This window comes from Gadus macrocephalus, chromosome 13 (genome assembly GCF_031168955.1).
Source record: "Gadus macrocephalus chromosome 13, ASM3116895v1".
NCBI lineage: Eukaryota > Metazoa > Chordata > Actinopteri > Gadiformes > Gadidae > Gadus > Gadus macrocephalus.
The window spans coordinates 11,830,064-11,857,305 of record NC_082394.1 but is presented as its reverse complement, the minus strand read 5'-3'; the positions used below and the strand labels follow the sequence as shown (position 1 = coordinate 11,857,305).

The following is a 27,242-nucleotide window of genomic DNA, read 5'->3' as shown; positions in this document are numbered from 1 at the left end:
ACATGTTTATTGGTTGACAATTATTATTTATTTTACAACCAATCATATCATCTTGCAATTATTGAGGACAATTGGTGTTCATAAAACAGATATGATTGGCAATATTTTCACCACTGGTACACTCTTTTAAACTGTTTGTCGTCATAGTTACAATAATTTAGTATGCAACGGAAACAATTCAACTTCCTTTGGCATGGGCATTACCATGACTTACAGTGGATTTGTGTCCATAGATAAATCTTCAAGACTTTGTTATGGTCAAACCAAACAAGAATAACAATTTCAATGAAAACTGAAAGTAGTCCATCTAGTCTTTCATCACTTCTGTGTCCTGGTTTTCTGCTGAAATCTGGAGCTGTTTCTGTTTCTGCATATAGCGGTATCCTCGCAATACACACAGGTAACCACCATAGACCGTCAGCAGCATCATTGATCCAGAAAAGGCCCGATATCCATAATCAGCCACTCGCTTTCCAAAAGCCATGGTGAGACCGATCCTGATGGAATTAAACGCAAATTGCAGGTTACACTTTCATGCAATCAAATAAGGTCAACAATTGCTAGAAATACTGCAAGAAAAGCATTTGAGATTCAATTACTAATGTAAAGAGGTATTTGATTTAATTTCTGCCTCTAGGGGTCTCTCAATCAGAACAATATCAATATACATTGTGAAGCAGTTGGGGAAAATGGGAGTTGTTATGTCTTCCCAACAATTGCCTGTGAAAAATCTATCTGGACGCTACTAAGGCAGAAATCATGTTTGACATTCAACAGATATTCACGTTCTGAATAACAGCGATGTGACAGGCTGTAATCTTAAATTAAAAAATTCGGACTAAAGACGTGACCGCCCGTGTGAGCCTGGTGTGTCTAGCGGTGTATACCTGCAAAGGAAATGGGCATTGTTCGATCAATATTTAATCACAATAGGCGATGGCGAACCCTTCCGGGGAGATATCATTCCAACAGTTGTGACTTGTGAGTAAGATAAGCCATAAGAGCCGTTAGAAAATTAGCCTTTTCCTGTATTTTAGTGACATCACAAGTGGGAGTTTTCCTCCTAGATGTACGCTGGATAGATGAGTCTACCCAGTGCACTCTAGCAAATATTGCTTTTCTATCCATCATACATAGAGGTGGACATCCCACTTGTGGGGTCACAAAAACACATGGCAAAAACACTCACACCTGGTTGCATAATGTGGGGCTATGTCCGTTGTCCATGTATTTGTAAAAAAGGTAGAGCTAATAAATGCGTTGGGCGCATCTTTAGGATTAGATATTAATTTAACCACACACACACATCTTTCAGACGGATACTTTACTTTCTATTTAATGACCATTCCAAGTTAAATGTATGTGTGGAAGAAAATGCATTAGCCTGGTGTCTGGCATGCAACCAAATGCAACATGCCGTTACCGTGAATAAAACCACGTTTTTTATGGGGTTTGAACATTGTTGGAAACAATTGGGACAATGCACATAGGGAAAGTCGTAAGATTTCTGAAGGCGGAAATGTTACATATAAACATTTGAACGACTAACACCTGACACAAGGATCCGACCTTGCAGCAAAGCCATAAAAAATCTTAAAACAAGTATTTTTATATTATAAACATTCAGCTGCAGGTATAAGTTTGGACACTGGTTTTTGAGTTCAATATTAGAGATAATACTCTCGCAAGGATGGAAAACACATGCCATTCCCTCCAACGCCACAGAAGCTAGCTTACACAACAGCATCCTTCAGTATACATTCACACATCAGGTCTCTCAAATAGTCAAATATATGCAGCACAACATTATGCATTGTTATCTGCCATAATGAAAACACGCTGAAAGCCGTTACTTACCTTTGTGTTGATACAACTAATAACCAAAAGAGTCTTCACCTTCAAAGCAGCACAGTGCAGACGTCGACAACTACGGGAGCACATGCAGGACAAATTATCTTCAGGGGAGCTTCAGGTGGCTGTTTCTAGTCGGACTTGTTTAGAATGCGCACACTACAATGGCAGCATACGAGAAGGATAACGTGGACAATGATTTAAATGATCCAGGTGCTGCTCCTTATGGCAACTTTATAAACTATTACACATTTAATCCACCTGAGAACCGTTTAAGTTTGCTGCCTAATACACTCTTTCAAGATTTAGGATACAGAGACATTCACCAAACTATGTTGATGCTCGACGTAGGATGTAATTCTGGGGTATGTTGCACATGGCTCTATTAAATTTATATGCAAGTAACCGTCAGGTCGAGTGTTTGATTATCCAAAATATGTTCTTTCTATTTCTAATTTTTAGGACCTGAGTGTAGCTCTGTACAAACATTTTGTGCTGACACCAGAAAAGGACGAAAGCTCAAAACCCAGGGCAGCTCACGTCCTGGGTTTCGATTTGGACGAGAGCCTCATTCAGCGAGCTCAAGAGACAAATCCGCTTCCCGAAAACATTTCCTTTATTCCTCTAGATATCGCCAAGGATCCCTCAAGCCAGGATCCACTGCAGGACTACCTCAAACGACATGGGTGTGCCCATTTCCATTTGTGTTTCTGTTTTGCCGTCACCATGTGGATCCACTTGAACCACGGAGACGTAGCTCTGTTAAAGTTCCTCTCTCGGCTTGCGTCCCTAAGCCAGCATATCGTCCTGGAGGCTCAGCCCTGGAAGTGCTATCGCTCTGCGGCCCGTCGGCTACGGAAGCTTGGCCGCTCCGACTTTGAACACTTCAAGAGTTTGAAAATCAACGGGGATGTGGCCGACCATGCTAGGAAACATTTGGAGACACAATGCAGCATGGAGCTTATCCAGAGCTTTGGCAGCACCACCTGGGATAGAAAGTTGCTTCTCTTCAAACGAAAATAAAAATCCCCTCCAATGATGTGCTTGTGGGCCAGTAGATTTGTCAAATATGATATTGTTGGAAAAGCAACCCCCTTTTAGTTATTAAATATTCAAGTACAGGTTTAGTGTACACTACATTAGCATACTGTGTTGTAGGTATACAATTGTTGGAATCGTTTCTTTATACATCAACTTGGTGTAGTCTTTAATTGTCCACTGATCCAAGCTTGATTGGTGTATATTCATTTACATTAAACACCAGAACACAACCTAATTTCATCATTTTAATTACAGAATGCTAAAAATAACATTACATAAAATGTCCTTTTAAAAGAAACCATTGAATATTACAAAGGTTGTAGATTTTGCAAAGTTAGGATATAAAATCTTTGAACAGTGGTGCATAATTGAAAAGAAAAATAATTTTCATAAAATGCATATATTAACAGTTCTACCACATAAAAAATGAGATGGGCACAAAATGTTTGCTGACAGATGAGATGAGTATAGACGATGCACAGCCACACAGTTAACTCTCCTTCCAAACACAAGAAGTACTTGGGAATGCGCAGCGCGCTCCACACATCAGCTGAGACTTCAAGTCATGGTCAGAATGGCTGATTTACAAACTAGGCGAGCCGGGGGGGGGTGTCAAAGAACTGAAGACTCAGAAAGTGACTTGGTGACTGCTCCCATCATATTCACACGTCATTGTAAAAATAAAGATGACTGGCCATTGTTTCAGAAACACATCGTTTCCACAGGTTTAAGCTATACAATGTTCCAAATAGCTAAGGGTTTAGAAACCTCATACTTTATGCATTCGACCCATACAAGGGCCAATAATAACACCGCTTTCTCTTTACATCTATTCACCAACCTCCTGATTGAACCGCCCAACACACTCGACTGTGATTTGCGTCATTCAGAATTTGCTACTGTACAACTTGGTCAGTCAGATCCACTGAAACGCTACCATGGTCACATATGTGGTAAACTTAAAAAAGGGAGCTAGGGATAGACTGTACAACAGGAGGAAGGGAAAACGGAAGGCTTGACATGCATAATACAAATGAAATAAAAGAATAGTGTGCTTGAGTTGCCACCGTCCTTTGCTCTGAGGTTTGATAATCGAACCGTGCCACTTCGTTGTGAGCCCTTGTTAGAATCAAGTGTTTCTTAATCATGTGAAAGGTGCTCCCCGCGAGAGCAGTTCAACACAAGAGGACATTCAGTCTGCTCCAACCCTGGGCCCCTTTTCTCTATACAACACACACTGGCCAGAGCCGCATCCTGACAGAGAGGTATTTCCTTGGCTCTCCTGCCATCCTTGGAGAGGTGCCGTCACATTATTTGCACACACGCGCACACACACACACACGCACACGCGGCAGCAATGCCACCAATAGTCCATTAAGGCATTCATTCAGACATGAGACATGGTGTTTACATCAAGGCCTGTAACGCAGAGGCAGTCCTCGGTTCTCCTGTGTGACAGCCGTCGTCGTAGTGGTAGCATCATCGGTCCATGAACACGTGAAGCAGAATGTGTGAGAAACAAGTGAAAATGGAGAGGAATGGGAAAGCGTGAAGAGCCCAGTGGAAATGAGGAACACAACAGGTTGGTGTGGCAAGAGAGACCCAGCAGCAGAGCTACTGGGTGGGTTTTTAAGCTGGTCCAGAACTAACTTAGTAAACCACCGGGAGTTCCATCAGCTGGGATGTGGCGAGCCGCCGCTCAGGCCTAGCTGGTAGTAGCAGGTCAGAGCTAACGCGTCAAGGTCTGGATCAGTCCCCCCTGAGTTGGTGCCTGCGTCCGCCATGCAGACTTCCTTAGCGTGCTTGTTCGTTTAGTGATCCGAAAGTAAAAATAAAATAATCAGAACGGGAAGGAAAAAAACAAAAATCGACTTTATAATTAGCTTTGGAGAACACGAAGCCCCCTCGTTGATTGGTGAAGCAGGGTCTTAGCATGTTACTGGTATAGCCGAGGAAAAGGAGGACAAGCCGAGTGACGAGGAGACACGGCTGCCCCCAAAGAAGGGTCAGACTAATCTCTTGAGACCTGCTCACTATTGTTAGGTTTTCTTTTCTGATTGGGGAGCTTTCATGGCAAGAAGAGATCAAAAACATCCCTCTTGAATTGAAAAAATGTCTATTATGTGTTGTATAATGTGCATTATGCAGGTCTCATCGCAATAAAAAAAAAAACAATGCAGCTCTGTTGTTTTTTTTTGTTTTACGAGAGCATGCATGATTTAGGGCGGTATATATACTGTAGTCTGTACAAATCTGTAGGGTGTGGCTGGTGCAGGACAGTTCTGCAGGTGGTGGGGTCTGGTGGTCAGGTGCTGGTGACGGCAGTTAGACGCTGACTGTGCCTCAGTCAGACAGACAGGTAGACAGACAGGCAGGCGGAGGGGGTTAAAGGGGAGTGAGGGAGGGGGGGCAGAGTTGGCGGCTAGATTAAAGGGGCCGTGTCCATCAGGGCCTTGTTTGGATCCAGAGTGGCAAAGAAACGCACGTCGCGGTCCTTGTCCGTCTGCAGCGCCATCACCGTCTCCTCCAGCTCGTCCGAGAAGGGGCAGCCGGGCTCCTTGAAGTAGGCTGCAGGACATCCCCCGCAATGACAGAAAATCAGTACAACCGATACAACTGGTACGCAAAGAAGCACTATCAACAAAAAAAGACATCAGCCTGCCCACCTTTCTCCATGACGCTCTGTCGCAGGGCCTTGGCTACGAGGACGCGCACGTTGGCCACCGAGTCCGAAGAGAGGCTCAACAGACTGGGCAGGAGATGCTGGGCGAACTGATCCATGGGCATGCAGTCCTCCTCTACTACAGCCTGCACACACAACGGTAAAATATGTTTCCCTGAACTACAAAAATTAGGTAATATTGCGTTGCGTTACTTTTTACAGTCGAACATGCACTGGAATTTTCCTACTTGTGTGTTAAAAATGTATCCTTCAGCCAAACAGGATATAGTACCTAATATAAAATAACCACTGAGATGTTATAGTGTGATATTTAAATACAGAGTAGTTGTGATGGTCAGCGCTTTGGGTAGGCCACCAGTGTGTGTGAAACAGCATCTTGGGAAATGTGTTATTCAGCTGAGTCACTAGGGGGCAATGTTGCACTGTTTTCCGTGACCAAAAGGCTTAGGCAAATTCAGCATTACTCCCACACAGAACCTCTATAGAACAAGTCTACAGAATGTAGGCAGCAGGCCTCAAACGTGCCAGTATTTATTTACATTTAAAAGCTTTTAAAAGCTGTGCAATAGCCTGGTTTGAATAAATATTAAATTGAACTTGGTTGTAATTTCTTATTTTTGTGTTTTAAAAAGGGTGACAAATAATGACTATAAACAAGGATATTGTAGGACTACTAGAATCATCATATTTGAGTGATATTAAGCATCAAAGGGTTAAATCAAGCATTGAGAGGAGATATCAAAACATCAAGATAAATATTGTGCATCGTGATAGAGCCCAAAATCATTGCAATATAATTTATAGGCCATATGGCCCAGGAGTTCTTGTAGTGGTAGGCAGTGTAGGATGATCACTGACCTGGCAGATGAATGCAAAGGCTTGCCGTCCCACCCACTTGTTACAATGGCAGAATCGGACTATGAGCTCGTTGATAAAGTTCAGGCCTAGGTCATTAGCTCCACTTGCATACAGCTTCTGGAGGATCTCCACCACCTAAGAGCATAAACATGTCACCAAAGCATAAACATGTCTCGGTTAATGTATAACAACACAGGGTTAGACTGGGCTTTGACCAAATACGAATGATCGAAACTAGCTTTTCTTGTAGCTTTAGTTGTAGCTTAGTTGTACCACGTCACACCCAAAGATAAAGGGAATGTGCTACGTCATTTACGGTGAGCAACACCCTTGATGTTGACAGGCCCATAGAAATAGGCATGGCAGCCAATCTTTACATTAGCTTTTGTAAAGATCTACACTAAAGCCCATGCAATGTAGATTTCCCCATGCACAACATTGTTTGTTTAGTTTGCAAGCTTAATTCCAAGCTACGCTATATCAAGAAAACACATAAGGCAATAAGGCACCCGTAATGAGGCAACTGATTTCAAAATGGTTGAGGAGAGGATGAAGCTTCTCACCAGTTTGTAGGAGATCCACCGGACTTGGGAAACCTTGTCTGAGCAGAGTGTGAGAGCAATCTGTCTGAGGTAGTCATACACGTCATAGTGGCTGTACAACTCTATGATCAGGATCAACTGCCTGAGAACAGAGACATGCAGGGATTTAGAAAACGATGCCAACGATTATGTTACTGCGTGTACCACAAAATGAAGTATGCCTGGACTTAAGGTCACTCGTTAAAACACATTTAGATTCCAGGTTCCCTGCATGAAGCCACTGGACTTAGAGTGTCTATTGTGAATAGCCCAGAAGAAGACACTTACTCGGCCAGCTCGTATCTGAACCTCCAGTTGCGACTGTTGTCGGTCACCATGAACTCCTGCAGCTGGTAAAGATACTCTCTCCTCTTCTCTGCATGCAGCAGCTGTCAAACCATATGTATATTTGAGACTAATTATAGTCAGTGATGTAAATGGACTGAAGAATATTAGTGGCCTACAGGTCAATACGATTTGAGCAGAGCAAAACATTGATGTAAAATATGTTGATGCATAGTTGGTAGGTTAAATAATGGCCACAAAATGAGAAAAATGAAAGAGCCTTGCTGCATGGCTCTCCAGAATGCAAATAGTTCCACTTGCAAACATGACAGAGATCCCTTACACCGCAGGGTTTGTGGGCGCAGGACTGACCTTGAGGAAGTCGAACAGGTGTTTGAGGACGCCGATGCGGACCTCGTCCAGGTCCTTGAGGAAGCCGTTGAAGATGGGCACCAGGTCGGCGGCCGTCAGCTGGTCGCCCAGGATCACCGCCAGCTCATGGATGGAGAAGGCCAGCGTTCGACGCACCTTCCACTGTTCAAGACACAATGCCATTGTGTAAGTATACCGCCATGTTACAAGTTGAAAAATAATTTGTATCGGAAAATGGCTAACTGTTACACATTCCAAATTGTATAATCTAAAACATGTGTGATCAACCGGCATTTAAAGTATGCGAGACTTGAGGGATTAAGAAATGTAATTGTATGCCGTTGTAGGCCCTTGGACTGTTCATCTGGCCCCCTACCTGAACATCAGTGGCCAGCGTCTCGTATGTGTCCTTGAGGCAGTGCCAGTTCTGGCGGCCAAGCGTGAGGGCCACCCCAGGCAGACTGAAGGCACAGTGTTTGGCTATCTCCGTGTCCACCGTCTGGGCCCTGTCTGGGTCCGTCATGGACAGGTACTGGTCCAACAGCTGCTGGGGTATGACGTTCTGGACGAGGGGCAAAGAGGCAACATAATGAAAACACTACCAGGAACAGCGGGGGAAATTGTGCCATTTAATGTGACCAATGGGAAACATTCCTTGATGGGAAAACAACCAACTGACCTGGAGCTTAGGCTTCTCCTCTGGCACTGGACTAGGGGCAGAGTCCTCCTTCTCCTCCTCCACGCTTTCAATCAGTTCAGATTCCTGAAAAAAAGAAAAGAAAAATGAAATCAAAACATTATAATGATTATATATAAAACATGAAATTATTAACAAGATGAAAAAATAATAATCTGGGTCATTAGAAAGACTTACCACGCTGCTGTGGTCTGAGTCGTCCCGCACCAAGACAGGGGAACCTGGGGGAGAGTCTTCTTGGCCCTCCTGGGGCTCAGTCTGGGTCTCCATCTCGCCCTGTTCCTGGACGGGGCAGGACTCCGGGACCGGGGGAGGCTCCACCATTTGCTCCTCTTCTGTGGGATTCTGCTCGCTCTCCACTTGGACCTCAGCCGTTTTGGTCTCTGGTGGGGGGCTATCGCTGTCGGCGTGGCCTTCAGTTGGACTCGATGGCTGGTCTTCGGTTGGGCAGCCAGCCGTCGGGCTGTCCAGCTGGGCCACCTTAAGGGCTGCCGACAACACCTGGACTTGGGCTGAATTAACAAATGCAGATACCATGAGCTGGTTTATATGGATGAAAAATGTATGTGCCATCACAGCAATTTCTTGCTGCTGAGTAATCCTGGGCTGTCACTTCACCACAACAAAAAGGTATGAAAAGTTACTATACTGACCCTGTACATCGGGGTCATCCATATGGGGCTGCAAGCAGTCCAGGACTTTCTGGATCTGGTCGCTGGTGGCTTTAGCTGGGCTGTATGTTGACACAGGACATTCCTCCTCATCCTCTTCCTCTCCTTCCACTTCCTCCCCTGTGGTTGGGCTAGTGAGCATCTCCAGCTCCCCGCTGATGTCGGGTAACGGAGGCCTCCAGTAGTTAAAAGAGTTGAAGTTCTCGTCGGCCTGCTCCATGTCCTTTTGGTTCTTGTCGTTCTCCGTAGCCGTGGGGTCATTGTTGTTGTTTGTGTTGCTACAAGGGCCACCGGATGTGGGGTTTCCTCGCGGCTCCGAGGCAGCGGTCGTGGAGTTGTTGCCGAAAGCGTGTGCATACTCGAGGTCAGCCATCAGGGAGCGCTCAGGGGAAGGAGTGGCGCGACCGTCCTGGTTGGCAGGAGTGTGGCTGATGGTCCTTTGCGTGGGGCAGCCCCCCATTTCAGAGCACTTCAGAGGGTTGATGGAGCAGTCACTGCAATGGAGAGCCAAAAAGCAGATTTCCTTCATATAATATCTTCAAAAGTGCAATATTTACAATTAAGGCATTTAGCAGACGCTTTATCCAAAGCGACTTACAGGACAAAAGTACATTTGTCATAAGAAGTGCATTAATATATCGCTGTCGGTACAGAAAGGATGTTCATAGAACCAAGTGCAAGTACAACAATCGCTAGGCTAACCAATTCCTCGTGTTACAGTAATGATAGCAGCTACTGCAGTTGCTACACAGTTAAGTACTATAATACAATACAATACAACACAATACAATACAGTGTACAATGGTGGCCAGAAGGGGGAGGGTGGCTATGCAGTGTCGAGGTGGCACACACTTTACTTTCATATATTATTGAAAGTAAAGTGTGTGCCATTGCAACTTCAACTTCAGCTTTTGGGGCATGTTACATTTAGAGTCAAGCTTCCTACATACATTAATAGAACATACATTAAGGATACGTTTCTGAAGACGAAAGGACAGCAGGATTTGGTACGATTTAGCCATTGGATCTTCGCTGCCAGTAAAAAAAGGGTGGAGTGATGACAGCATGGAATAGCCTCATAGAGGATGTTCTACCTTTCTAAAGTACACCTGGGCAGCGCAAGTAAGGTGCCATCCTCCCGGAAGTGGAGGCCAGTGCCGGAGGGGTTAGCGAAGGTGGAAATGAAGCGGCCAAGAGACTGGAAGGCTCCTTGGCGCACCTGAAGAGAACAAAAGGAGACCTTCTAGTCAAAACATCAACTCTCTAGCTAATCATGCTATCGTTTGTGGTGGTCAACTGATCATAGCAAAACGAATGTCGTCCCCCTCCTTCCAATAACGTCAATGCAATGGTATCTTTCAACGAGCCATTCATGCTGGTACATCAGCTACAACCTGAATAAATCTTGACAGTACTTTTAAAATGCCTTACCCAGCGTGACTGGTCACTTATGAGGTTGATGAAGAGGGGCGACAGTTTTGTCCGTCGCACCTCTGGGGATGTGCAGTTTGAGACGACCATGAAACACTCTGCGCAGGCTTTCCTGATGCCCCACAGGCTGTCTGAGCACAGGTCAAAGAACTTGGGCATCTGTGAAAGCACAGTAATTTGTTTATTGACCGACCTTTGGATCAGTTTCTGAACATGAGCCCATGGCTATGACTAATGAAAGTAAATGTCCCGGACAGGAAAGGAAGAAACAACAAGCTTTCCAATTTGCAGTACAATTATCAGAATGAATTTGAGGGAGAGAATAAAACTAAAACAATGGCATCGGGTCAAACAAAACAATTTTGAGACAAAGCATTTTGGAAACCGCAGTTTATTTGCCTACAATTAAATGGCCGATTAATAATGTAGTTATTTTTGGCAGGATATTTTAAAGGGGGGGGCCACATAGTTGAATGGACCCGATCTGCACAACGCAAACAATATCTTCCCAATAAAGATGCAGCCGAATATAGAATAGCATTGCATATCGTGTCAATCCTTACTTGTTTGGCTGTAATGAATACAATGATAAATTGTTCATAGGGTTTTTGCTGGATTACAGTCAAGGCCTCTTACCAGCAGCTTTTCCGTTGCCTCCTGGCCTACAATGGAACAGAACTCTCCGAAATTGGCAGCACAGACCTGATGACAAGACAATGAAGCAGAATTACGCGACAATCCTTTCTTTGACAAAAAGGGACACACATACCGAGAGGTATGGCTCTTCTGTTTACAAGGAAACAATCGGGCACCAAGCGTTGTTTGGCAAAATAAAAGTACACATTTTAACTGATATGTTATTCACTCCTGAATAGCCATCCCAGCTTGCACCAGTTATGCAGGGAATTAACATTCCAGCAACAGAACAACAGAAGAGTGTTGGCAGCGCTGTAGAGTACAACAGGGTTAATGTTGACTCCTAATGAAGACCAACATTTTACCGGTGACACCAACTTTTTCACTTGGTGACCCCGTAACATTCGGAGGTCAGCCCTATATTGGCATGTCTATTGTCATGTACCATTCATATGTGTACTTCTAGTAAAAAAATATTACCCACTTGAAATAAATTGTTAAATGTTCATATTTCCTCACAACCTGACTTTTTGATCTCACAAACCCCTCCCCTTACATAAATCTCTCCTAACAATCGAATCTTCTGTCGGGTTTGGTCCTTTATACTACGTGCGATGCCATTGCGGTTCTCCGTGGCTCGTCTTGTGTGAGCCTCGCTTTAAGTTTAAGCTCTGCTCTAACCGTGGAAAAAAAGTGGATCCGAAAGCCACCGCCTTCCTCCACACCCATCATATTAAACAAAGATTTTGTAGCTCTTGATTTTGTAGTTCAACATTGTAACCGCCCTGACAGAAAATGTTACATGGTGCGGGAAGGGGCATGGTGGCGCATCGACACCATCACATTGTGGGGGAAGAATCTTGATAAAAAAAAAGTATTCTCGCATCAACATAAGGATTGCATTCTTGAGCCATGCATTACCAGTCTGCTCCTGCTAGGTTCAGCTCCAAATTCAGACACATTTCCCGGAAAAAATGGAGTAAGATGTATAAGTAAAACGCTGCTTTACATACAGGTAACAATTCGGAGAAACAATAGGAAAAGCAGAAGTGAAGAAATTGAAAGTGTTTGGGGGTGGTTACCTTGCGGACTTGGAAAAGCCTGGCATCACTGCACAGCTCACAGAAGCGCATCAGAAGCAGGCGCTCTACGGTGTCTTTGCTCAACATGGTGACCAGTTTGCACATGATCTGTAATGACACAAAGGGGTTATGGTTCGTTGAGAGAAATCATTGAAAAATAATAAAAAATGTCATGTACAAAGCCAGTAGATATAACGTAATAGAAAAGAGGGAGTGCTCTTACAGCAACGGCCTCTGATTTGTAATCGTCGTCGCTGCTCGGCTCTGTGAGTTCTAGCAGAACGGGGCAGACTTTGGTCTCCATGTCGGCCTTAGAGATGAGGCCTTGCTCCAGCAAAACAAGCAAGGCTGCCTGGCTAGTCTTCCGCACCTGAAGAGAAAAAGAGACATTATGTAGTGGTCAAACAAAAGTGAGGCTGTACAATGTCGAATGGCTGTACAAAAAATAGAAAACAGAAAACATTATTTTTCAGAATGACACAATTGTTCATTAAAGTGGTTGGCTTCAAGCTAATTTTTTGCCAACTACAAACCTACCTGATTATTTGGGTCGGTGAGATACAGGACCACGATAGGTACCAGGTATCTGGAGAAAGCTGCTGGGAAGTTGGGTCGGCTCTCATGCAAGAACATGGCGATGTTTGGGATCTGTTCCATTAGCTCAGCCCGCACTGTTGGCTCTGGGGACATGCCGTGACAAACATGAGCATATGCACAATATACAAATACAAATCTGTAGGTGCTAGAAGAAAGCTCATGTCCAACTGGAGTGAATCTCAACCACAGTTGCACATATCCAAAGTACGAATGAATCAAAATAAATGCAGACCAACAAAATTAATCTACCTCCATCTTCTGACATTCTGGCAACTGTCTCCATGACACTGATAAAGTCATTTTCATTGTCACTGAACTCTCGAAGCACATCTAGCAGCCCGCGTGCCACGATCTCCCTGGGAAGCAACAGAGCCTCTGGGTTAGTTACCTGCCAATAGCTAAGACGTGCACACTGGGTAAAAGCAGCACAGCCCAAGCTGACAAGTACAACCGCCCACTGATATACTTGGTAGTAATTGTACATTACTGCAGAGCTTGAAAACTGTGAGGAGAGTACAAGAAGCATGAGAACAAAAAAATCCACTTTAGGAAATCATTTGTAGTGTCTGGCAGACTATGTCATTTAGATCAAACCATTAGCGTGAGACGCAGATCAACAAAAGGGTACTCCCGGAATGGCAGACCTTAAAGTTTCGGAATCTGAAACTATAAAAGGCCACAAACTACTACAGGCCATTCTTAAAATCATGCATGTTCCAGGAAGACCTGTGGCATGCTTCCACCAGTGTTGGCCCAGGTATGAGTCTTCCAAACAGATAGGAATGTGGATGGTCTATAGAGATGGTCTACGGCAGGCCTTTGTTCTGACTGTCAGAGGTTATCCAATAGTCAAGGTTATCCAATATTGTGTTGTTGTCTACTTTGGGGCTAGGGTTAGCTCCTGGGCAAGTTCTTACCTGTTGAAAAGGTTCTCACTGAAGGCATACTTCTCAAGCCTCCCTAAAGGAGTGAGGTTGTCTTGACCTGCATCTAGGAAGGCTGTGATCCGTATTCCTTCACACTCTGAGCCATAGTTTTCAAATCCAACTGTGTGGACTGAGGGGGAAAAAGGGGAAATTGTTAATGCAAACATACATACGCACTTGGGTAACTTACAAATATGAAAGAAAATACCATAACAATAAAAAGAAAACTTTGCGTAGTGTCAGCAGAGAACAAACAGTTGTTGTTCTCTGTTTTTGGTCTTTGAGGGAAAGTTGAAGTTCATCACCATGCTCAATGAAAAGCACAGAGATCGGATGGTCAATATAGCTTCTAATAATAGTAACAAGTGAATCCCCATGAGGATTCCTCCAGTGTTATGTTGGGGATGGATTGACGGCTTCAACATTCCCAAGGTCATGCATCTGTCATTTTCACACATACTAAAAGTGGACTGCATGGTATTTCACACTTTTCTGACCACCACAACTAAGACAATTACCCAAATATATAAATGTATTAATTACTGTTGACTAGTCCATCGATGTACTCATACAGCAAATAACACACTACCTAATCACGTCTTATTACTTATACAGCCTTTCCTGTGGCTTTCGCCTATTCAATATCCCCAGCATTTCAATAAACTGTTGTTTAACATCACATGTATGTATGAAACTACTGACATCAGATCAGTCTTTCAACAAAGGTTAATTTCACAGATACTAATGTATGTTTACTGGTTGCGCAGCCTTGTTAAGATGACCCCATATTAACCAGATTTCAGGAACAGCTTCAAAATTATCCAGAATGTAAACTGTCAATGTGGCAGTAGAGTTTATGAGGAGAGTACATCCTGCTTCCCAAGGACCTCAAGCATTTCTGTAAAAAGGCTATTTGCTTAATATGAACTGTGCATGAAAAAAAGTATCCGGAACTTACAGTCATCCATATCATCGTGGCCATCTTCAAAATATAAAGACAGTCCTGTAATAATGGAGAGGAAATAAGACGGGAAAGACATGACGGTAAAGGTTAGATGGATAACAAACTTGTGAAGAGATCTAAACCTTTCAGTAAGGGCAGTGCTGTTACACCAGTCTTGACTCTAAATAGTAGGGTTGTCATGCATGTGACAAGTGAACAAAGAATCTTGTGAAAGTAAATGAGTGAATAGCAATACAATACAAACAGCCAAGACACAGTACAATGCAATGCACAGTGCAATCAAACTCACAAAGGCGAATTAGTGAGATAATTATTTCAGATTGGCTAAATTATCGTTTAGAGATGTACCACTTAAAAATGAATTTCGTGACAGGCATCATATTTTTTAATTCCAACATCATAGTCGACTTATGAAACAAGACGAGTTTCGAGCTACCAAAATACACATATAAATCATAAACGATCCGATCACTTGACGATAATGACAGAACCCATGAACTTTGTTATACAATGAATAACAGATCCTAACTGTTTGATAATATAGGAGATTGCATGTCAATGTTTACAACTGAATAATCAAGGGAACCCTCCCCAATATGTACATAATAGCAGCGTTGGTACAGGGACTGTTTAGTGTTTGCTGCGTCAATAGGGTCCGATGCTTTGATTAGTTCTGTACAGTAATTCACTGATACGTTTTTTTAGAAGCTATCCCTTTGTTATGGTACGGTGCTGGATGTAGTCCCCTTATGGTCGCAAATGACGTTAGCAAAAAGGCTAACGTTAGCTAAGCTAGGTCAACTCGTTCACGCTGACAACAATTCGATGTTGTACAGGGTTAAGACAGATAAAGTAGGGCCAAACTATTAAAGACTATGAGACATTACACGAACATTTTGAGCATCTATCATAAACACTTTGAAAAGTGGTGTTAAACCTAATAAACTTGTATTATTAGCTTCCTTTCGACAGTAAACTAGCTCGCTAGCTATGCTAGCCGACACGGCTCGTCCAGCCCTTCATTGGGATTTCCTGGCCGTAGTGCTCGCTTTGATTCGCCTCATAAACCAGAAATCGATATTGAATCCTCAGGGAGGTAAATGCACAACCAGACATGCTATCCCAAAGAAGAAAAGTATGTTTAACCATCGAATAAATTCCATTAAGAAAGTGCCATTACCTGCCATCTTGATTCTGTGGTGCTCCGCCGTGTGGGCTGTCACTACCACAGCTGTCACTCAACCAAGGAGAAGAACTACTTCCTCAAACCACTTCCTGATGCAACTTTTCCAAGATAATTGATCAAAACTAACAATTAATCAGACGCCAATTTCTTAAGCCATGTGTACATGTGGTTAAAGTAATCACCATCGCTGACCCTCGGCTTCGTGTTTTTCGAACAAAAAAGCCGATACAGTCACGTGACCCGCTGGAGTTCAAGATGGAGACGCTGCGAGGAGGTTAGCTCGGTGTTTACATCACCTACATATTGAAACTCATGCAGTATACCAAGCGTCGGCCAAAACCATAACGTTTCAGCCACTTCGAAATGTATGCATGGTTTCTGACAGTAGTCACGTAACCTTGTTTTCAAAGATTGACACCCTGAAACAGGTAGAAAGGAGTGAATGTGTCCAAGTGACTGGAATGTTGATCACAAACTAGTTGTGTTGAAGAGATCGATATGGCACTGAGAGAGTTGAAAGTGTGTCTTCTTGGGGTGAGTTAAGAATGATTTTGATCTCGCTGTCTTTGCATTATACATGGCTAGTTATATGCTAGTAGAATAAACAGATTTCCCAGCTAGTGTAGCCAATACACTTCGTTCTAGGGATTTCATACTAACTACTTAGATTATGCATGTTGTTGATTTGTGGATCCATTATAACTGTTTATACCTCATGAATTTGAGAATAAAATAAATTTTCCAGTAAGACAAGCACAAATCCGACGGAAATATAGCCTATGGTTCGAGCACTGACTGGTCCATCAAATATTTAATCTTTTCAACATGCAATCATCTTGTAATTATTCAAGTGTATCAGAAAAAATCGATTAGATGCTCTGTATAGCTATAAAAAATAATCTCATATCTAAAGGATAAGATTGTAGGCGTGTACATACCATTTCCCGAGTTACGTCTACATTTTACAAATATAGATTTGTGGTCAACAAGAGGGCTGTTATGTTTATTATGTGAATGCTTGGTAACAATTTACTTTTTCAGGAAACTGGGGTTGGAAAGTCAAGTATTGTTTGGCGGTTTGTGGAAGACAGTTTTGACCCAAACATCAATCCAACAATTGGGTATGATAATATGCATCTGTTGTAAAATTGAAAATGTGTAGATTTAGACCAACTAAAAACACCATTGTGGGTGTTTATGTAGGTACTTATAATGAGTCCAATGTAGAAGTCCTGGAAAACCTGTAGGCCTTCTGGAAATTAAATGAAATGCCAATGTAGATTGCCTCTAGTCCTATTTGTATTTATCTCTGTTAAATGTTGTCGACCCAAATTGTATGTTGAAGGTTGGTAGGTATCATAATTATGAACATGAAGATGTACTAACTATTACATTGTGCCCCGTCATTTTGATACCGTCATGGTAACAGGCATATTCCTTACCACTATCTGGAACGGTCAGTGAGCAGTACTAGATGTAAAGTCATATGAAATGACATTCCATAAAAACTACAATGGAACTGTTATGAGATTGGAAAGAAGCCAACATATGAAATGACTGGAAGCCTATGTTCATTTTGAAAGGAGTTTGAGGAGCAATCAACATAACAAGGCGGCCCCTTGTCTGGGAAGAAAATGCTAGTCAGCATAAGCTGAGATTTTCTTTTGCTTGTATTTGTTTCCAGTATTGTGGTAAATTTATGCATGTTCTCTGTTCTCTTTTCCAGGGCGTCTTTTATGACCAAGACAGTGCAATACCAAAGTGAGCTTCACAAGTTCCTGATCTGGGACACGGCAGGACAGGAGCGGGTTAGTACACTTGGCTAGCCCAAGCTTTATTTTTGTTGGGCCTTATTACAGTGGTCAAACAAACCTGATAATGGGCAGTGACCGCTATGTGTATGCTCAAAAAGAAAAAGAGTATACTTTATTCTGCACTAACCCATACTTCACATGGGAGTGATGGGGTAATATTGGCTAAAATCTCAAATGTTAATATAGCATAAACTGATGGGAGCTGATGGATATTGAGTGCAGTAATGCTTTATATCTGGTAGGGGGCAATATTTACCTCTTAGTGCGTAAAGTCTGGGTGTGAGACCATAGTGCGAGAGCGGGATCAGGTAGGCTAGATGGCTGGTAATGCATATTTTTTCTATTTCTTTGTAAAGAAGATTTCGACTTGCTTTTGAAAAATAAAATATAAATAATAGTTAGTTTGTTTATTGTTCCCAGGGGTCATTTATCCCCTGGGATCACCAACAATACCCTTAACACACATCACACAACCATACCAGACAGTAACAATACATAAAAAATAACACGGCAACATACATTAATGACAAAAACAACATAAGAACAAGACTCATAGTTCCCTCAGACTTGTGTCCAAGCGAGCCCTTCTGCCCCTCAAGGTGCTGTATCTCTACTCCCTCCCCCAGAGGGCAGTACTAGGCCCAATCCCATTTCTACCCCTTACCCTTACCCGTCCCCCTTGTTTTGAAGGGGGAAGGGGTAAGGGGTAGAAATGGGATTGGACCTCAGAGTGGCAATTGAGAGGCTGTGTGATGTCCTTTGCTATTGTATTTGCAAAGTGTGTGATGGCCTTACAGTTGAGCTCTGAGAGGCTGGGAGTGGGGAGACCATTTTTATTGGCAGTAATGTTACATGTGTGTTTATGTCATTTGACCCGGTTTATGGCAGAGAGCACGTTAGAGAAACAGGTGCCAGGTAGAGCCGGGTGGGTTGGACAATGCTTTGGCTAAGGCAAGCAGTACAAGATTGGTGGTGACATTGCGTCCTTTGAGTTTGCGGATGGCTTATAGTGTTTGATGGCTCCTTTTTTTTTGTCTTATGTGTACTGGTCGACGCTCAGTTCAATATCCAATGTAAATCTGTAATATTTAAAGGGGTCAACTATTTAGATTGATTGGTTTTTGATTCGGGTCGAATGCTTCATGAATGGGTAGCAATTACTTTTCTGTATGGTGTAATCTTTTTCTAAATATTTAGTAATGTCATTAAGTGTTAACTCCCTTCCTACTGATATTAAACTGATATTTTCAACAAATGTAGGAAAGAAAAATAGTGGAAATTATGGTTTACGAGCCCTTCAATTAATTGAATTCTCATCCTTGTTTTCACTGGATGAGTAATCCATGTTATTACCCCTTTTCCCTCCCTGCATGCATGCACAGTACACACATGACTCGCCTTCATGTTTCGTTCTGATCTCAGAATTGTGTTTGTTCCCTTGTCTTTACTCACTCCAGAGTGTGTGGGGGGGGGGGGGGGGGGGGGGGGCTATTTGGTTTTTTTAAGTCCACACCTTCCATGGGGCCTGCGTTGCTTTGTGGCCTTGAGAGTGCCCTAACGGATCTCCGTTTAAGATAAGATGACAGAGTGAAACCCAAGCTGTCTGCCCACTGCTGCCTTGCCACTAAAGGCTCCTATCCAATACTATCTGTGTAAACAGTGACCGCCATGGATTATTTTTCCGTCAAAATCAATTTTTCATATGCACATTGTACAGTATTTTTTCCTGATACAATTATTTATCTGTTAGCTTTCATGGTAAATTTCTTCACATGTTTGATTTTCATTAGTTTATTTTTTATTCTGCGGTCCATTATGTGGTTTGGATGTCTTTGTCAAAATATAATTTATTGTCATCTTGTTGGCATTGTGTGGGTCTAGGTGTCATTGTGGAATTTAAAACCTTTTTCTTCCTTATTGAGTTTTGGCAGATCTAGGTTTAGAAAGGGAAAAGACAGAGCCAGTCAGTGCACATACAACAAGAGTCAGCAGCATGATAAGGAATACCTATAAACATATTTTGGGAGGGGGAAATGTTAATATGTACTTTTATATGAATTCCTATCTCAGCATACATGAGGCTAAACGTCGTTCCGTCTGTCCCGTGTCTTTTGAATCCGTGCCACGCTCATGGTTTCAGTAATTAATCTGCATAAGCCAAGCATTGTCGGGACTATTTTTTTAAGGCAGCCCTTTAGCCAGATGTCTGGTCTGGCCCGTGTATGCTCCTCGGGGTGAAGGCTATAGGCGAGACCACACAGGAGTGTGCGGTGGTAGTTAAGCGAGCAGCCTAGTGGTAGCCAGCGAGACAGACAGTATTCGCCTCACCGGCGCTGCCAAGTATGCCAAGTTGGACTCCCTTCGGTGGACTTTGGGCCAGTAACAACCATAATTATGTGGAATGTGTGCTTTCCTGAGGTAACTGTGTCACGCCAAGACAGATAGTTTATTCCATCCTGGTGGGAAAGACAGAGGCCTTCCAAGTGAATGTCTACCAGAGGATTGTGGTTTGTTTGTTTGAGATTAACACAAAACATCTGATAATGAGGCCATTCATTTCCTAAAACAAGCAAGTCAGATGTCTAGTGAATTAAGATCGGACAATTAGAGGGTGTTTTGACATAGGAATAAGGGGGATCATCTAGAACTTGCGAATGAAAAATATGTGGTTAATTTGAGCTCTCACAATACATTAAATCAATATTGTGATACTCAATAAGGCGGCCAAAATGTGTCGCTCAACTCAATACAAAAATACTGTACAAACAATCATATCTGTATCTGTATAAATCAGCCTATAGACTCTTTTTAATTGTTTTACCTGTTCAAAACCAAATATGAAATAATGTATCTGTAAGCATTCAAGAGATACAGAAGAACGTGTATACCACTTCTTGGTTAACCAAGTGTAATGGAGATATTACATCAGCAAGACTGAGATCTGACCTCCGAAAAAAGCATTATTAATTCATAATTTTCTGCAGGAAATAAACCAGATAATAACGGGACAAATTATGCTCTTTACAATTGAGCAATTGTCTCACTGGAAACACTCATCCACCCGTACACAAAGACAATGTGTACGGGTGGGTGTGGGGGTGTGTTGATGGATTGGACAGTGCTTTTGTGATATTCGGTTTAGACCAAATGCATAGTTAGGCCAAAGACTGTGGAGATGTTAACATCTTCTGACACATTCTGCTCATCCTTCCCCTGATGGCTGCCACATGTTAGATTCCATGGGGGAAATACTTGCCATGCATCCATTTCAATAAATCCATTTGTCTTGTACTTGCACTTTAGGAAAGCCTGTAGGTTGGTGCAAAGAGGGCGTTTTTTTTTTTCTTTGTATCGCACCATTTATACCGTGTGCGTTATTCAGTCTAGTGAAGCTAAAGCACACAGTGATGTCACCACTGCACTCTTTTGTTTTCCTATGTAGAATCAGACATAACACATCAAGTCTAGACAAGGTTATAGTGTGAAATGTGTCATTTTTTCACCCAACAGGCCAAACAGTTACACGTGTTCTGGTTTGAAATCTATTTGGAAATTCTAGAAATCTGTGCTCTTCTGTGAGTTTTACGATATTATACCAAGGTTTCACAGAAATTAAGTTCCCCCGTACCTCAGTAGATCCAATGTGGTAGTGGCATAACTCAACTGGACAGCTCCTTCAGTGATCGGTTTCTCCCCATGAGGAGTGATTTCAAGACATTGCCTTCCCCTGTTGATCCTATCCTAATTTTCCCCTGTCTGTCTCCCATAGTTCCGAGCTCTGGCACCAATGTACTACCGAGGCTCAGCGGCAGCCATTATTGTTTACGACGTCACAAAAGAGGTCAAATTTGTCTTTTTTTTTTTTTTTGCATATTATTGTTCAATTTTTTTATTGTGTCAAATCAACCTATGGTAATGCCTCTCTCACCAGGAGTCCTTCCAAACACTGAAGAACTGGGTGAAGGAGCTGCGGCAGCACGGCCCTCCCAACATCGTGGTGGCCATCGCGGGAAACAAATGTGACCTCTCTGATGCCAGGTAGAATCCTGTTAGCACTCGCCGTAACGTTACAGATTCTTCCTCCTCACTAAATAAAATAGCCTTGTTTTTTGTGATAACCCCTTAGGTTTTCACTATATTTATATATGAACGTTAAGGAATTTAAATATACTTTTTGAGAACGAGGCAGGAAAAGACCGACCAACAATATTTCCCATTAAATTATACATGATCGATATGGAATCTTGAGTTGGATCCTAATTAATATTCTATGTCATTAGAATAGACCGTTGAGTTATATCAGCTCGCCTATCCGTCTCTCATTTCACTTCTGGGCCAATGTGGTGCAACTTGATGATCATTATGGGGATTAAATGGCAGTAGGACTGCAATATAGACGCTATGATCGTTCATAGTACACTATAAACCGCCATTACAAAGCTTTGTGAAATATATGTTTCGGTTTGTAGATTGCCCTTAAGCAAGTCACTTTTCTGGAAATGAAACGACAATCCTGGACATTAAAACATGAAAATATATGTTTTTGTACCATGATTGTCATTGGGAAAAAAAAGACTGCATGCAGCATTGTACACTTTAGTAGGGAATATCATCCATGATCTATCTTTCATACTGTGTTTTATTTAACAGGGAAGTCTCTGAGAAGGATGCCAAGGACTATGCCGATTCTATTCATGCAATCTTTGTTGAAACCAGTGCCAAGAATGCCATTAATATCAACGAGGTCTTCAGAGAGATCAGTGAGTGTGTCTCAATAATTTGAGTCCCATTTTTTTTTTTTTTTATCAGATTAGAAATTGGTGGAGTCTTATCATGATGGACATTGTTTATCTTTGTATTTATTACTGTATCCATGTGCATTTTAAAGCAGGTGTACAGTATTTTACTATTCTAAATATTTTAAGGGTAGGTGGGTGTAATATGTAAGAAGGTACGGCCTAATTAGGGTTTTCCCAATAAGCATCAGTTGTTTGTTGTTTTATAAGCAACACCTTCAACCTTTTAAAGATCAAGTTTAAATGAGCCTGGCCATCCTTATTGGGGGCCGGGGTCCTGATAGTCGCATGCATATAGCATCTTAAGTCTGGTTAAAAACGCTTTAAAGGTCCAGAGTAACATTTTCCAGCATCAAGGTTTTAGATTGCAACTAACTGAATGCTACCCCTGACTCATCCCTTTCCAACAACTACAGTGGCCTGTACTAGCCTGTGAGGTCCCCATAGGTACTTTCACAATGATGTCATCAGCTATGACAGCATCACGTATCCAAGTTTCCCCCCGATTATCCGTTTTGCGAAAAAGCAACATTAATTTGAATAGCACCAAGGTCGATTTTTGACGGCTTAAGCCTGTGAAAGGTTTAACAATTTAACAACAGAGGTAACAGCCTATTTAAATTACCGACACACAATTCTCTTCCATCCATAGTGGAAACTACATTCATATACATATAATTCAATAGCAGTTTGAGCTACAACCCAATGTTTACTTGCACTGCAGTACGTGCATATAGGTTGCTTTTGATAACTTGACAGTTTGCAGATTTGTTTTGGAAGCCAACTTTCTCAGAAAGAGTGATACTTTTCGCTATCAAACAGGGAAACAACCTAAATAATGTACGTCTCAAATACATGGATGAATTAAAGAATACACACCCACTTATCGTAATGACCGTCAGCAAACTGCCATTCGTTACAATATTTCATACTTGAAAAACTGTGTGAGACTCCTTGCTAATTTAGTTAAACTCTAAATACATTGAATATTTTGACGAAAGAAAGAAGCATGCTCGTCTTCAATAGGCCATACGAGGCGAGGGTTAACCTTCATGGACATGCCTACATTTTTAAGAATATGACGATAGGGTTCAATACACTTATTATACCTCAAATATGCAATAGCCTACTTGTTATTTCAAAGTTATTTAGAGTGTAACGATATGTATATATATTTTTCTATTAACACGTTTCTGTGACAACTCATAATATTATAAAATCTTTTAATCTCTTTTAAAATAATGTTTTATGTTTGTGTCTGTGCATCCCTTAAAAAGGTCAGCGCATCCCTGTCCTAGAAGCTGCAGGAGCAACTTCAGGGAGAGGTTTCCAACTTGGACGCCAGGCATCAGAGTCACGTAGAACCTGCTGCTGATGATGGCTGCAGCTTCTGGCCCAAACGTGACACCTCTCTGTGATGGCTTTTATGTCCCATCAAGCCAAAGACAACCATATTCACTAACCCCCTAATGCCAATGGCTTATTTACTTGCAACACAACACAACACATCAGCAGGGGACATTTTGTCGATATTGAGTGACGGGATGGGGTTCCATACATTTACACAAAATTTGCTTCAGTAATATGCAATTTCTTTTGCATTTTCTCTCAAATGTAAACATTAATGGTTACATGTTAAGCAGTTATAATGCAGCGTTTAATAATTGAATCACTGAATGGCTGCCCCCCCAAACTATATCGCTGAATTAAACTTATATATGCATACAAAATGCACATCCCAGGGATGCCTGAAATTTTCCCTTCATGGATATCAAACTGTGGACTTTATTTGTTGTCAATTTAACTCAGACGGTGCCAAACAGGAGTCCACATATATTAGAAATTTTTTAGATAACTAGTATCTGCCTTATTGTTCAATGAGTCAAGTCACTTTAATTGATGGACTACCTTTATTGTGTTCCCCACCTTTTCGTTTTTATACTGTCAACCTTAGGTTAGCGAATGAAACGCTTCCTACCCTTTTTAAGTTTCCTGGCACACTATTAGAGAGTTCTTCTCTACTATGAAACGTGTTGGTTATTTGTATGCATGTGGCTGGAAATGGATAACGATTATGGTTCCGATGAAGGTACGGGTGTCTAATGAACTCTTCACTATTGTATTTAAACTTTTTCAATTTGCTCTAAACTTGGGCTATGGACCAAACATTGCATACACATCCACGTGCAGCATGGTTGCCTTACTACTCAATTGAAATGCTTAACATCACTGTTTTAGGCACCATAGTGCCTAAAACATAGTGGCACACCTATGTTTATCGTTCTGGTGTCACTTAGAATGTCACTGAGAACAGACCAGCGCTCCCACAAGGTCCCTACTCTAAAATGAAGGTAACATATTGTCAATAAGTGTTGCTGTCAGCACTACTTGTCCTTTTATAATACTGAACTGGCAGGTTCCAAGTGTACCATATAACAGTTTTCAATTGCTGACCATTTCTGCATTACGCATGTTATAGGGAATCTGTCACCAGGATTCTGTATCAGAAAGACCCCGCAGAGCTAGGCGAGTACTGACAGTTGATTTACGGTTTTAAACTAGCGTTTTTCTGGAACATCATGTTAACTATTTTTGATTTCTGGCCTGCCTTGTTGTTCTCAATCTTTTTCTGATATGTTAAAATGCAGTTCACTAAAGGGAACAATTTTTTAATTTTTTATAATCTTGCCAAATTCTTTAACTATCCCTTAAACATGTTTAGTTTACAGAATACATAGTAGCCAACACTCCAATATAGTTTTATGAAATGGCCTAGGATAAATTGAATATTATCAAGAAATTTGAAATGTTAGGATGTCTAAAGCCTAAGCCATTACCCTGACCCATGGACTAATTTGTGTTTTGCTTAGCCATTGTGACGAGCAGCTTTCTCATGTATTATTTTTATTCTGATATTATGCTTCTGAACACATTCTGTGTAAGGGGTGGACGATGAATAACAATAACTTGCCCACACAACCTAGACTTGGTAATGTACCTTGTGGGTTGTCTCTTCCGTCTCTTATTAACTATTTTATATCTAAAATGTTTTTTGATGTGCTGTGTAATGAGGAAAGCTACCTTTTTGTACAAGACGTTTTTCCTTCGTATTACAATGTGCAATAGTTGCCATTATCCCAGGTTCTGGTCAAAATGTGACCAGAACCTGGGTACTACAAATCCATTACAGTACATAAGTGTGATATATGATAACCATTTACATTGAAAAAAGACAGAAGCCCTTATGACAATCTCCTTTTGTAATTCAATCGTGTGAATTGCAATGATGCATAGATGTTGAAGTGCATCATGTTACAGACAGTTGAGAAAGCCGTTGCAAATGATAGTAATTTGTTGCTCTGTTTCCGCACTACTTCATATTGTCTATGTCTCTGTCTTTAGCTTCAGCTTTATATCTTAAAGGGAATAACTCTGGTACTGCAGCTTGATTGGCCGCATTGCCAAAAAAGGAAAGCAAGTAAAGTATTTTAGTTATATTGTTTTATTTTGTAGTAGACTTACAAAATTGGCATGTAAACACAGTTGTCATGTCCAACCAGATTTGGAAATTGCTTTGTGGAATTTCTCTACAAAGATATATTCTGCCTATTATTTTGAATGATAACCAACTGCTTGTCAGTTGCCATATTCTTGTTGCACATTGTACATCATCAAAGCCATTTCCCCCATCAAGCTTTATTTTGTTTTCTTTGTGGATGTAATGTATTAATTTAAAGATGTATGTAACAAACTATCTTGTCAGATAGTTGCAAATTGTTTCTGTGACTAAAATAATTGCATGAACGATATGATGAAATATACCAACAGTCTTGGGCTGGCCCGAGGCATGTAAATTAACTTTGGTATACAGTTTTTCATTGTGGACATATGTCATAAATAAACACAGGTCATTATTAAGATTGCAGTTAACAAGGAACCGTCATGCTATCTGCACTGTAGTCTAAATATTACGCTTTATATTCTTTTTCATAATGATTGTAAACAAAATGCCTAAAATCTATGTTGGCAGTGAATTTGTGAATGTCCAAAAAGGGAATTCTCAACCTTTTTTATTAAAAGAAATATGTGGAGAAATGCAGTTTCTATTTAATTCAGATAATATTTAAAAGCGGTTTCACGCTGTACATTCGTGGTTTAGTTGCCAAGTTGCTGGATTTTTAATTACTTGCTTGAGGATACAGTAACTATGTTGTTAGTACTTGATCATGTTACTCCACTTGCCCCTATCCCTTGACGATATATATATAAATATGACATTTGAGATTTGTCTGGGTTGAAGAGGGCCAGGACAGAATATCATTCACTTAACAACCTCTTGACACCGTGACTTAACATAGGCCTATTACCAGTGGGGTAGTAGCTATATAGATACCAGTGATACAATTTAGGTGGTCATATTCATTATTTAAATGATGCCGTTAGGGTTAGGCCTACAATGCGTTATTAATAAAACTGTGAATTATGACTATTAGTACTATTACAATTATATTCTACTGAACTCTGGAGAGATGTAAAATGTAATATTGTTGTATCCCCCATTTTGCCCAAAAATATATTTATATTATGTATCTATAATAACACAACAGGCTCTCAAAGCAATTCATTGAGAATAAAATATCTAGGGATGAGGGGCTTATTTTATTCGCCCTTGGTTAATGGCCTTTACCTCAGCCTTAACTCTTGAATCACCCCTTTCACACACTCCCTGTTGAGTGGCTATGCAAGTATGCAGGGGCAATGACGTCGCACA

The 27,242-nt window shown here is 41.5% G+C and overlaps 3 protein-coding genes across 6 annotated transcripts; 2 read left to right on the top strand and 1 right to left on the bottom strand.

The window, feature by feature from the left end:
* Nucleotides 1–5: 5 nt before the first annotated feature.
* On the bottom strand, nt 6–15,996 carry LOC132470756 (cytochrome c oxidase assembly protein COX14 homolog). 4 transcript variants are annotated; one of them, XM_060069610.1, is made up of 21 exons: nt 15,856–15,996; nt 14,670–14,714; nt 13,703–13,841; nt 13,035–13,141; nt 12,726–12,868; nt 12,412–12,558; nt 12,189–12,296; nt 11,107–11,172; nt 10,471–10,629; nt 10,134–10,258; nt 9,022–9,533; nt 8,546–8,880; nt 8,351–8,434; nt 8,048–8,233; nt 7,672–7,833; nt 7,303–7,403; nt 6,997–7,117; nt 6,434–6,568; nt 5,559–5,700; nt 1,858–5,460; nt 6–497 (listed from the first exon to the last, which is right to left on the bottom strand). In XM_060069610.1, exons 1-20 carry the CDS (start codon nt 15,860–15,862, stop codon nt 5,315–5,317), a joined length of 2,970 nt encoding a protein of 989 aa, XP_059925593.1. In that variant the 5' UTR covers nt 15,863–15,996; the 3' UTR covers nt 6–497; nt 1,858–5,314. The 4 variants fall into 4 exon arrangements, with proteins under 4 accessions (XP_059925593.1, XP_059925594.1, XP_059925596.1 ...); XM_060069611.1 differs by having other exon boundaries at nt 1,897–5,460; XM_060069613.1 differs by lacking the exons at nt 5,559–5,700; nt 6,434–6,568; nt 6,997–7,117; ... (14 more) ...; nt 14,670–14,714; nt 15,856–15,996 and having other exon boundaries at nt 1,897–2,009.
* On the top strand, nt 2,016–3,577 carry LOC132470759 (pre-miRNA 5'-monophosphate methyltransferase). The gene is made up of 2 exons (XM_060069615.1): nt 2,016–2,216; nt 2,314–3,577. Exons 1-2 carry the CDS (start codon nt 2,016–2,018, stop codon nt 2,872–2,874), a joined length of 762 nt encoding a protein of 253 aa, XP_059925598.1. The 3' UTR covers nt 2,875–3,577.
* Nucleotides 15,997–16,245: 249 nt separating the features above from the next.
* On the top strand, nt 16,246–26,566 carry rab22a (RAB22A, member RAS oncogene family). Its single transcript, XM_060069616.1, has 7 exons — nt 16,246–16,395; nt 16,903–16,982; nt 17,588–17,669; nt 21,445–21,516; nt 21,607–21,713; nt 22,326–22,435; nt 23,749–26,566. Exons 1-7 carry the CDS (start codon nt 16,360–16,362, stop codon nt 23,844–23,846), a joined length of 585 nt encoding a protein of 194 aa, XP_059925599.1. The 5' UTR covers nt 16,246–16,359; the 3' UTR covers nt 23,847–26,566.
* Nucleotides 26,567–27,242: the final 676 nt, after the last annotated feature.

Coding starts and splice junctions, on each gene's coding strand:
- LOC132470756 (XM_060069610.1), bottom strand. Junction 12,869..13,034: donor CAGAATGTCAGAAGATGGAG/GTAGATTAATTT, acceptor GCATGTCCCCAG/AGCCAACAGTGCGGGCTGAG. Junction 8,881..9,021: donor GGATGACCCCGATGTACAGG/GTCAGTATAGTA, acceptor TTGTTAATTCAG/CCCAAGTCCAGGTGTTGTCG.
- LOC132470759 (XM_060069615.1), top strand. CDS start 2,016: ATGGCAGCATACGAGAAGGATAACGTGGACAATGATTTAAATGATCCA. Junction 2,217..2,313: donor ACGTAGGATGTAATTCTGGG/GTATGTTGCACA, acceptor TCTAATTTTTAG/GACCTGAGTGTAGCTCTGTA.
- rab22a (XM_060069616.1), top strand. CDS start 16,360: ATGGCACTGAGAGAGTTGAAAGTGTGTCTTCTTGGG. Junction 16,396..16,902: donor TGAAAGTGTGTCTTCTTGGG/GTGAGTTAAGAA, acceptor TTACTTTTTCAG/GAAACTGGGGTTGGAAAGTC. Junction 17,670..21,444: donor ACACGGCAGGACAGGAGCGG/GTTAGTACACTT, acceptor TGTCTCCCATAG/TTCCGAGCTCTGGCACCAAT.